The sequence below is a fragment of the Acyrthosiphon pisum genome, chromosome A2 (genome assembly GCF_005508785.2).
Source record: "Acyrthosiphon pisum isolate AL4f chromosome A2, pea_aphid_22Mar2018_4r6ur, whole genome shotgun sequence".
Classification (NCBI taxonomy): domain Eukaryota; kingdom Metazoa; phylum Arthropoda; class Insecta; order Hemiptera; family Aphididae; genus Acyrthosiphon; species Acyrthosiphon pisum.
Window position 1 is genome coordinate 55,109,380 of NC_042495.1, and position 13,476 is coordinate 55,122,855.

The window sequence follows — 13,476 nt, forward strand, 5'->3', positions numbered from 1 at the left end:
AGAACATGAGCGAATTACTATTCTATAAACAGTAAAAAACCAAAATAAAATTAAATCGTTTGATATTTGTTCAAATATAATTAATAATTGAACACTTTTTAAAAAGTAATCTTTGTAGCGCCACTACCGACGTGTTCCCCTCGGTCAAGTATGACAGTTTGCGTATGTACATAACTGCTTGCATAGTATAATATGGACAACATATTATTATGGTATAATATAATAAAAATCATTTAAAAACATCAATTACTCGGTTTTTATTTCAAAAAAAACTTGAATAAAACACAAACATTCAATAATTTATTTGCTCGTTTATATATATACTTATATATAAACTGTTACACAGTTAAATGGTTTTGGAAAATACAATATCGTGGTTAAATCCTATATTAAATTTATAAATCGTAATATAGTATAATGTTTTTGTGATCACGTATTATTATGTTTATATCGTATATCGTGTGGCGAAAATAAATGTATGTCATTTTCGTATTTGGTTTTTTTTACCAATAATGGGTGTAAATGGGTGGGAGGTGGAGGGGATGCGACGGTATGCTATTGCTTCGGCCAAGGCCTTGCTGTAGCTCAGTCGCGCTGTGAAAGAGAAGAAAATATTTTAAACAAATAATTAATATACTCTCAATTGGCACGGTTAAATAGATTCAAGACCGAGACACAAACCCTTCTGGGCATCCACTCAGATACAAACATAATAACATCACAACCGGTCAACCGTGTTTATAAATATATATATTATATAATATATATTCATGTATATTACAATCATAATGTATAACATTATTACTCTTGTAAAACACTTATCAAATACGACGACGACGAATATCGTCCGTTATAACATGATGACGTAATAATAATAATGTTGGGGTGTTTGTCTATTGTGTATGATAATCGTAAAGCTATCTTAAGAGATACGGTGCTATTCGATGGGCGATAATGGCGACCAATACGAATGCACATCCAGTAGCGAAACGATCAGCTGAACTCGCTTGTGGTCCACCTAGAAACGTTACACAAAGTTTAAGTAAACATGATAAAAACATACATTTGCAAATCGATAAGGGCCATCATTTTTAAATCAGTAATAAAATAATATCGAGTAGGGGGACCGAGATTATTGCGATTTTAATATGGGTATAATTGTCATGCGATTACATTTCGCTGCGAAGCTCGGATAGTCAGTATACAAGAGATAAGACAACTAGTGGTTTTTGAAATGCAGTTCTATTGAATAATGTTTAAAAAGAAAAGTTTATCATCGTATTAAGGTTAAAAGGTACATATGATAGGATAAGAAAAGCTGTACTGGAAGAAGAGGTCAGAGGATGGAGTGCGTCGTGAAACAAATCTTGAAAGACGCGGATTAAAGATAATTACATGGATTTATAGGAATTAAGTTACACAACGAAAGCTTGGAGGAATGTAGCAACCAATCGAGTTATCGAAAACACAAAGAAAATAGAAGAATGCATATATAATACGAAAATTATAAGAAGACCATCATGACTATTATGGCAAAAGTGTTCAACATTTATTGGGTAACGGATCCGATAAATATATACAATAGTAGAACAACCTTTATTTTCGATAATTAGTTTACGTTTTTAAAAAAAAACTAAAATGATTGTAATCATAATATTATAATATTATGTAAACAAAGTCACAATTAACAAGAAAAATTAATTAGGTAACCACTAGCATTTAAAAAAATAATATATGCTTAATATGAAAAAATTGATAAGAATATAAATTTTAGCGTGAGGACTATTTATTTTTGGATTGAACGATTGCATTGAAATCTGGAGCTTTCTATGTCAACAAAATTGTAGATAAAACACAAAAAAACGAGTTAAGGTAGGTTATAAATAACAACTATCAACAGCTGATAATCATCAAATAATTATTAAAAAAAAAAAAAAATCAGAGCCACACCAAAAACCCCAGAGAACTCATCCACAAATTCCTTATGGGTCCATGCCTCCATGGTCCATTGGCTATGAACCCTAGACTCGCAGCTTATTTTATCCGATAAATATTTTTTAAAAACGTATACGTGCATATTGAGTATCTATTAGTGCCAAGTATTGGAATTGAAATTGAAAGTATTGCCAGTATCACCCTAATGCATTGATAATATTATAATAGTATAGGTATAAATATTATATTATATTATTATATGGGTCAGGATGATTACAGCCATATGATAAATATAATTTAGTGTAGTCGTGTATAGAATCGATTTAAAAACTACTTTACGATTGTCCCAAATTTAATCTCTAGGGGTGGGGAGGTAGAGCGTATACCACTTACCCGATCTCAGCACGGCAGTGGGGCTGATCATCTGGGCCAGTCTGGGTGAGTCATCCATCAACTCAATAACTGAGTATTTTTTGTACAACAGAAACTGATTGGATTCGCAGCGGACCATCATACGGCCACCCGGAAAGTAATCGGCGTGGCTCTTAAGCTCCAGTCGCGATCGGCTGGTCAGCAGCCCGTCGTCTTCAGCTGTGACCCAATCCGTCGTCTTTGCATTTTTCGTAATATCTGTCACCTGCAACGCAACCACGATTTAATAAAAAAAATGTGACAATTATTTTTCGATATTGTGTTATATAATCGATTTTATAATGTTGTCACGTCGTGATCGTTTTTGCCATATTTCACCACCGATTAAATATGACAATGTATTATGTGGTAAAATATATTGTAAAAGCAAAAAAATTAAAATTATAAGCCACTCGTCGTCGTCGTCGTAAAAAAAATGTAAAAGGCGTTAATCGTTTTATGACTCTTGAGATGAAGTTAATAACAAAACAAAAAAAGGTCTGTGCACTTATATAACAATATATAACGCGTATAATCAAAATCGACTACCCTACATACAAGCACAAGTGTGGAGGGTGCGAGACAGCCATAATTCAAACGGAACAAAAACTAACTAAAACGAAATACTTCAGTAAAGCATAACTTTTGTAGTTTTAGTTTATGAAATTTCAGAAAATATTGCACAAACCAAAAAACCAGCACCAATATCGATTAAAACAAACTAGTGGAAAATAATAAAAATTAAATTTAACGAGAAGAAAAAAAAATAATACGCATAGATGTAAGATACGTTTAGAGAGAGAAGGAACTCATTTCGCGATGTAACTGACGGCATTTAACGTCTTGGGGCACTATTTCCTTCTCTCAGACATCCGAGAGGCAGCGTGGTATAGTTTTGGTGTTGTATAAACCATGTTTATGGTCAGAGAAGATAATAATGGAAATGAAATCTTCATTATTCGGAACCCGTGCGATTCCAGTAAGTAAACCACTTTCGTTTCGAAATAATGGACCTACATTAAAATATGCAATCAAATTTTGATGAAACCCGATCGTTTTGACATATTGTATATATTATGTCTTATACCTGGGGGGGGGGGGCATTCTATAATTTTGTACGACACGCAGAAAGTTACCGTTACGTCAGGGAATATTATTTTATTTTTCTGATCGATTACACGTTATAGTTGTAATGACAATCAAACAATAAAAAAGATGAAATTAATTGTATCAAGTTCCTAGGTTGCCCCTATAGTAGTAGTAACTAACGGTATTATAGCAACGTAATTACCCTTTTTTTGATTCTGAGCGTAGCGATGAACGTATTAAATTTACAAGACATATATATGTACTGATGTATTTACATGTAGTGTGGATACTTTTTGTTTTTTTTTTATTTTATATCAGAAAATCATCCTCGTAATTTTAAGTCACGTTCTGGACATAGTCATATTCTATTTAATGATACTGGTCGTGATTATTTAATAGATAAATAATGGTTGTACAACTAACGGATGAAATTGCCACTGAACTGACGAGGGTTCAATGTGGCTAAGTCGTCTTGTTATTACCATCGACATGGATATTTTTTTTTCTTCGCTTTAACCGACTGGAATTGTCAGAGTGTTTCAATTTTTCAAATCGGCGTGAGATCTAACATTTGCCGTTGACCTAAAGTCTAAATTATGTTTTGATACTACCTCTATAATGTCATAACTCATAATATATATTCTATACAAAATCTGTCATATACCCATATCGATAAAATTAGTAAGTCTACAAAACACTAATGAAATAACTTTGTCGGATATCATTAAAATTTAATATTTAATATTGAAACGTATTTTTCTTTTAAATACATTTTAAGTACATTGATATTATACAAATCGTAAACGCATAAATAAACTTCACCGCTGTACTTTTTTTTAGAATACTTTCATTCATTGGTCAGATTTCCACTAAACAAATATGTACTTTTTGACGTTCGTAACTAAAAAAAGTAATTTGAGTTTGAAAGTAAAACGAAATTTTGAAATTTAATGATAAGATTAAATAATGTAATTCAGTATTTTATATTTAATAATTTATAACATATTATAAGTTATTAGTTTCCCTTTGTCATGAAATGTTAAATACCATCGTGACATTTTAGTATATGTATTGCTTAGAGTAAACTAAGCATTTGTTTCATAACAACTCTACAAATTAAATAATATATACAATGAAACAATTTTATAAAAATTTTTTAGCACAATAATTAATAATTTAATTTCCAACAATTAGTACTTATTAAAAAAATAAATTAAGAATAAGGATAAGAATAAGTATTTCAGGATTTAATCTTGTGGTAGTATCATGAGATTCATGGCTAACAATATTTATACTTCAAATATATAGTATCTAATTATTCTTTTATTTAAAGTAGTTTTCTTTCATTCTTGTAGGTATAGATATATTTTATAATTATGCATTATTAAGTATACATGTATTTTATAAATTGCAATTTTAATACTATAATAAATTATCATACGTCATTGGCGAGGGTTGGACAATTTTCAGGGCTAATAAGACAAATCAAAAAAATCACTATAATTAATATTGATTTACTAAGCAATATGTTATATACTTATATAAAGGGATATTTAAATGTTTTATCAAAATATAAATACATAAAACAATTAAAAGTAATAAAATGAAAATAATAATATTATATAATACTCACATAAGCTTAAAAGTGAAAAATAAAACAAGTTGTAATTTTATTTTACTAGTTAATCTTTAAACCAATATAAATTTATAGGTACCTAGTAAAAATTAAAATAATTCTTCCATAAATAATAAAACAAACACTGTAATCCCTAGAAAGTTATAAAAAATATGAATAACTATAGATAACAAAAAAAAATGTTAACAAATAATAATAACATGTATGGTATTACTTATTTTTATAGATACAAATACATAATAATATTATGTTAGTAATACTTTTTTAGAGCTCTTATATTAATGTGCAGCTATGCTCTTAAATGCCATTATGGATGATACAAATAATGGAAGATATATTATGATGTGTGTAAACATGTAAACTTATGTTGTTAATATAAAATATTAAGTTTTAAAACAATGATACGAGAGTCGAGATAAACATTCGTTGTTAATTATCGAAAACTGGTAAATGCTAACATATACGTTGTGCTTCTCAAAGCGTTTATAACTGTTATAGTGGTCATATCATTGAATACAAGTTATTCTATGGTTATACATTGATACCAGATACAGAGTTGTATTGCTGTTTATAATAAACACCAACTCGGTCCAATAATAATTATAGTTAAATTGTATAACAACGTAACGATTTACATTTACTTGATTTACTGATTAATATTTACTACGGCACGGATACCATGTCTCTATTATAATAATTTGTTATAAATAGATAATATTTTAACTTTTAATATTATTAAGAATTAAAAACTACTAAAATTACAAAAAAAAAATTTTAAAAAATCATAAAAATACCTACTTATACAATTTAATATATCGTATTTACATGTTTTGTATTCCCGGGGATAATCTCGTTTCTATGACATTATCAGGGAATTTCGAAAATTGACAACTCCAACTTTAGTACAATGGCATGAGATAATCCAGCCACAATCCAGTTATCCAGTCTTGTAAAAAATACTTTTGAAAAAGTATTAAGATAATAATACTTACCTACTAGTATTCAAATAAAAAAATATTAAAAATACTTTTAAAATACTATTATAAAAATGTATTTTACGAACACTTACAAAGTATTTGAATACAAATACAAGTATTTTTTTTAATTTTATGCTATATAGTATATATTATATATGTTGTACAACAGTATAAGTACCTATTATGTTGCTACTTATCATAGATTTTTTTAATTACTATAACATGTCTGACAATTTAGAGATATATACATGTTCACATATTTCATTCTGCATTCAGATATCTTTCCACTAATATTAATTAAAATATAATTCAAAAAAATAAACTTAAGAGCGGTATTAACTATTAACATGGAACTATTTTAAGGTTATAAGATTTTAAATTGTCTTAAAAAATTCCAATATGGAAACTATATAAAATTTGATGTGGTATTTTTTAAATTTTAAATATTTTTATTACCTACTTTTACTATACAAAAACATAATATTAGTTTTCAACGAAAACAATATTATTTTTATTGTTATAAATTGTTTGTGAAAAATAATAAATTAAAATTAATAAAAAGGACTTTATGGTATTTTAATACAAGTATTTAAATTTTGTTAGAAATACTCTTAAAAAGTATTCAAAATACTTAAAAAAGCATTAAAAAAATTGTATTTAGAATACATTTAAATACTTAAAAAGTATTTAAATACAAATATTCAAATACGAATACTTTACAAAACTGCAATAGGTAATTTTAAGGCTTATTTTGATTCCTAGATATATCAACTATCAAGTATATACGAAATACTGGCAACGTGCACTTCGTTGCTCGCAAAATGTACTCAAACTTTGTTCAATTTGTTATTTAATATTTGGTGTATGGTGTTCAAAATTTATCTTAACTTTTCCGTTGTCCAGAATAAAAATTCTGATTCGCAGCAGTTTATTATCAGGTAGGCCATCTATACCTGTGGTAGATTGCGGAACCCGTGCTGTTTGTAAGTGAGTGTATGATATAGAGTACTGTACGTATATCCCAGAAGTCCCATATCACCCTTAGTATCTCTGTGGAAAATCAATATATTTAAATGCAGTTTTTTTACAGTCATAAGTATGGAAATTCTGATTAAATAACATAATATTCGATTTTTTTAAAAAAAATTCAAAACATATTTTTAGGCAAATAAGTTTATTAAATTTCCAAGATAGCCATTTTGTTGATCATACTTTTTAAAACAGTTAAAAAAAAAAAAAAAAAATATTAAAATTTAATGAAAATCGCCCAAGTTGGGGCTAATTATTATTTTTAATTTTAACGGAAAATCAGCGTGATTGTAATAATTAAAATGCGAATCGCATTTTGCTAATGCCGTATGCATAGGTAACATAACTATTATTCTTAGAAATTCAAAATAATAATTAGCTCTAACTTGAACAATTTTCATTAAATTTTAATATTTTTTTTTTTAAAAAACTGTTTTAAAAAATACGATCAAACAAAATGACTATCTTGGAAATTTAAAAAAATTATTTGTCTAAAAAAATTCTTTAATAGTTTTTGAATTTTTGAAAAAAAAAATCGAATACTATGCTATTCAATCTGAATTTCCATACTTACTACTGTAAAGAAAACTGTATTTAAATATATTGATTTTCCACGGAGATACTAAGGGTGATACGAGACTTCTGGGACATGCTATATATACACATTGACAAAAAATAATAATACAAATCAACTAACATGCCCGATTAACCAATAGGTAGCAACCAATATATAATGTTACGCCACTGTTGTATTTTTTACATCCAGATTTCCTACTTTTCCGGTGAATTTTCCTAAAATTTTCTTTCGTAAAAACCTTTTCCTGGCAATCACGAACATCTTAAAAAAAATTTGAACCAAATCGGTCCAGCAGTTCTCGATTGATGAGATAACGACATTTTTCACGCTTAATTTTTATATATATAGATTATAACTACAGTTTGTATATTCTACTAGTATTTTTATTTATTTGTAATTTATTAAAAGCGAATTTCCATTCCGACTTGTACTCATTACTTTCTATAATTATAATTATTTCACTTTTCATAGTAAGTTCAAAGCAACTTTTAATATCAACATACTGTACTCCCGACATTTTTTTAACAAGGTGTTTAAAACAAACAATTTGCACAAAATATCCATTCTGATTACACCGTGAGCGTCAAAAGCAGATTGAGACAGATTAGTCTCTATAATGTGGTAGTAACGAAGAATATCGAGTTCACGGTTTTCGGTGCAGTGCGTCTGTTTATAATATACACCCTGCGGGCTCAGTTTTAGGATTATTATTATTGTAATATGTGTTCGCGCTCGCATTAGAATAACAATTAGTTCGCGGGAACAAATAAAAAATTGTTTAAAAAGAAAAAAAAATCCTCAACTCGTATATACTATATTATAATATACGCGTGTGTACATGATTATAATAATAATAATAATAAAAAAAAATATGAATGCGTTTTTCGCACAAAAACGTTTCGTATAATATTTAAGCCCCCATTATTATTATATTATTCGAAAATATTTTTTATGATTCACGATAGGAAGAACAAAAAACATAAAAATACTATTATTATGTCCCCGTAATACGCGTGTATATACCGCGGTTATGGGTAATTTATTCCGAAATGTTTTACAATGGTTTGTCCGGGTACCCCGAGCGTTGCGCAAGCTTTTTCTCTTTTCTGTGTAATGACTTCCTTCAATTGCGACGACCATGACAATATTATTATGTAATATACATTATATACGTACAACATACCTATAGTAATATTATACGCACCTATATTATATATTATACATACATTATGTAAACCGCACACGGTCTTGCGGGCAGTTTTAATCAAAAGTCTATGATTTTTTCATAAGAAAAACACTCGTTTATATTAATGAAGTGCGTAGTACAGTTAGAAGGTATATACAAGGGTACGTGTGTAACGACGGGGTTGGCGAATTTCGAGTCTTTTAACCCATGTTATAATTTTATATATCAGATACACAAAATCATAATATACTATTATTATTATTTATATCGCACAAAGACGACAATACACGTAGTTGTTATACGAGCATGTGTCTCACATCGTATAATGGCAATAACCGTATAGGTTCAATGATAATGTTGTAGGGATAAAATTTATTTTTGAAGATGTCAAGCGCGCATATACCATATTGCATAATTATAATAATACAAACATGCCACTATAGGTGTTTCGTTTGACTGGCTACACTGATGATATTCTAGGTACATTTTGTATTTTGATCAATTTTAAGTACATAGTTTAATGTACATACCTGTGCAAAAAAATATTTTATGAACTTTTTTTTATCATAATAAAAGTTTATTTTAAGTAGTTTTTTTACTACCTATACATATTACTTATGATTTTAATTTTCTACCATAGTACCAGACGTAGATGAATACTTATCTAAAGGGATAAGGCTTTGATAGTTTGTTGAATTAAATATTATAACCAGTACCTAATTATTAACAAATCCACGCGTTTACATTACTTCGATTTAAGAAATTATAGTATCTTATAACCAAATTTATGTTTATAGCTTAACTAGGTATTCCATTGATTTTGACGAAAATCTCAGATACTGTTTTTAGAGATATCAGAAACGTTTAGAGAGTAGCTTAAAAATATACCAAGTGCTAAATGTAGTAAGCGATTTGCGGTAACCACATTTATCTATAGCCTATAGGTCGAATTATTTCACAAAGTTAAGTATACTGACGCCGATGTACTCTTGAACTGACGTACACTAGAACTGAGATACATTCAGACCAAGATACACTTATAATGTTATAGAATTGTATTTTATATTCGTTAATTTTTTCCCAGGCGTAGTCGGGTCTTATAGCTATGTACTATTTATTTATTTGTAATTTAAACGGGCTAAATGCCCAATACATGTTTTATAATATGTGTATAATTGGTAAGATTAAATATAATTTTAAATGAGTACAAGTTCAAATCGAAAGAAAAAAAGTAAATAATAATAATATTTTAATAATTTGAGAAATAAAAACATAAATTTGACTACTAATAATATCTATTAATATAATTAAAAAAATAGTAATGGTGAGATTAATTATCATTTAAAAAGTAACAAGTATATCGTATAGCAAACAGTACACAAATAATAATACAATAATTTGAGTATGAAAATAAATGTGATTATTGATAATATCTATTAATATAATTACAAAAAGGCTCAATAGAGTGAAAGTTAAAACAATCAATTAGAGTATCATAAGCTAATTTAGTGGATCTATTTAATGGTCCATTTAATATATAATATTAAAGGTCTAAAACGGACAAACCTATGCAACTCCACAGTTTTTGACCGATGTTCATAAAATGTTCATCAATAACTCAGCTAGATACATACGGACGGATCCAAGTTATTCGTCTAGTTGGATATACTTTTAGACCTATATTTTATATTTGGTCAATACAATCCAAATTAATGTGTTCAAAATATGTGTACCTAGTTTACATTATTTTAATGGAGTTTGAGACAGGGTTAATCCAATGACATTTTTTAATTTCTAACAGATGAACTGTGAAGGATCAGCTATTATTAATAAATATATCTATTATATGAAATCAAATGCCAATAAAAATTATGACTTTTACGCAAATTCACAGTTTTCGAAAAATGTCTTAAAATAAGGTCATCAATACATTCAGCAAGATCCGTAGTATCACAGGCTACCTTTTACTTTTTAATGTATACACATATTATCACTGTACACTTATATATTTAAATATTTTATTTGAATGTAAGTTGACTTACGCACAACTGTCATTTGTGTTAATATATCGTCGCCATCGGATAGTTATTGATTATTACGGTTAGATATAATAATTTCTGTATTTTATTTTCGATCAAAATAACCCAAAAAATAGCCATGTTAAAAATCTGTGAAGTTGACATTGAGTTAATGATGTTAAGAAGGTGTTGCCATGCAGGATCAGCTAGTATAGGTACCTTTAATAATATTATAGTATTTGTACGACTGGGGTGCAGATGAGTTTTATGTACTAATAATAATGTGTACCGGATACGGATGAGTTTTGTTCCGGCGACGGATCGATGTGTTAAATATTTACTTGCAGGAGCCGACAGAGAGTGCAACCGAACGAGAAACGATTTATTAAACGCAGCGGGACACCGGAAGCGAACGTCGTGCGTGCGTTTTCACGTGTAAAACGCTTTAAACAGCGATGGGTGTTAAATATTAAGTATTCCGTTGTACCAGCTATTACGGACCGCGATACCGTGGAGATGAGACATTTTGACGAATAAAACAAGATTTTTCGTTCTTAATTTTTTTCCCCTGAAATCGTGGCTGGGCAGATTCTTTGGAAATTCTTATTTAGTTCAAACACAATAATACATGCAAAAGATCAATCGTTTAGAAACCGTCTAACCGTTTTAGGTTTCTAACCACAAGCTTAGAACATATCATGTCCCCGTTGCGTGTCCGTCCACCTACCCGTTAATTACAGATAAAGTATAAATATTATGTACGATATTATATAGGTTGAGGGTATTATATAGGGTACGCGTGGTTGTAAAAATATATATATATATTTTTTATTAGGATAAAGTTGTTTCGACGACAGAGGTAACTAACCTGTAAGGTTGGTAGGGTTGGTACATTTGCAGGTATGGGATTTTCGGTGCGGTTTGTTAGCAGCACGTGTATGTGTGACAAGATTTTTACCACTACGAACCCGGGTGGTCACCCATCCGACAACTAGTGGCAGTGGATATTACTTACGCTCAACCACGTTGCGTGATTAATTATAGCCACCGCACCATCCAAGACACCGTTGTAAATATTATTTAGTCCATTTTCATTTTCGTAGATATATTTATAATTCAAAATAAAAAACTAGAAATTCGTTTAATTAGACACTATAATTATTAATATGAATATTTTAATATTAACTACAGTTGAACAAACAAATAATTGTATAACTAACAGTTTAATTTAAAGATAGGTAATGTACCTATACTTGCAAGTATTAAACAAATATTAAAATATGAGTATTTAATATTATATAGATTCATACTAGGAATATTAAAAATCTGGTACCAATATTATAAAGGTTACCAAATGGTTTTAAATTTTAAATGGAATTTAAGTAAGTTTATTGGGTTGCAATACAATTTGTTTTCATACCAAGAATTTACCATGCACACTGATTGAGTTTTCCCAACTTGTTTAGATTTTGTAATTACGGTATATGAAAGCAATAACAAAATCGTTTATAAGTTTTTGTTTTTAGTTTAATTTATTCTCTAGTGAAATCACGATTGAAAATGTCCATAATCGTAACCGAAAATAAATCAAACGATAAAATTTGTATTTTAGTTCTAATCATATATTTGTTAAATTAGTTTTACCTAAATACGTACTTACTATAGCTAAACAATTTATATTGGTTGCTATATGAGTATATATAATATTATTGTATATCAAATTTGGTATTATTTTTTAAATGTACACTGTAAACCGAGATTCTAAAATAATCGATGACGAATAAAAAGCAGTGATAAAAACATTTTTGGTAGGTTAAACTAGATACACAATTAGTACATAATTCTAATTCTTACAGTAAATGCTTTGTTTGTGTTATTTTGGGTTTAAAAATAATGCGAATGTTGTAAATTAATATGTAGATAGACGTATTTACGTGAATATATTCGAATTGTTACACTATGGCCTCTTTAAAAAAAAAAAATTAATACATACTGTATATTTATTAAAAACCGACTGGCGTACTGCAAGGGATGACATTGAATTTAATTAATCGTTTTAACACTTAACTGTCACATTTGAAACGGTCGACAATTACTCTGCATCCTGCATACATAATTATAGACCTTTAGACTACCTAATATAATAATGAATTAAGATATTATAAATAATATGTCACGTTTTACATTGCAGTTGAAAAAGTTTTGGATTAGTTAGTTATCGGTCGTCACCGAATTGGGACTTTTGTATCGGAACCATAATGGTAGTTTTTAATTTGTTTCGCACGTTTAGTATAATAATAACCTATTTTGTCGTAGAAATTCTACCTTAAAGGTTGTAAGTACTTGTGGTTAAAAGTATGATGGCATGGTGTTTATATTAAACAAGAATTAAGAATTGAAACAACTAACAAACTTACACTTATAGCAATCAAAAAATATATTTAATAAAATAGTACCGGTTGAAAATATAAAAAAAAAAAAATTGTCAGTATTTAAAATACTATCATAATAGTTACAAAATAAAATCATACAATAAAGTATTGAATAGGTATAATTAAAAAAGTTATTAAGTACTTTTATTTAAATTCAATATAACACTGGGGACATTGTATTTTACA

General features: G+C 28.4%; 1 protein-coding gene across 1 annotated transcript in view; it reads right to left on the reverse strand.

The window, feature by feature from the left end:
• Positions 1–260: 260 nt before the first annotated feature.
• LOC100572347 overlaps positions 261–13,476 on the reverse strand; it is a 50,386-nt gene continuing 37,170 nt past the window's right edge. The window contains exons 5-6 of the mRNA XM_003246928.4: positions 2,329–2,572; positions 261–1,018 (exon numbers count right to left, since the gene is read on the reverse strand). Of these exons, the coding sequence (XP_003246976.1) occupies positions 918–1,018; positions 2,329–2,572 (345 nt within the window). The 3' untranslated portion in view covers positions 261–917. The remainder of the gene's footprint in view (positions 1,019–2,328; positions 2,573–13,476) is intronic.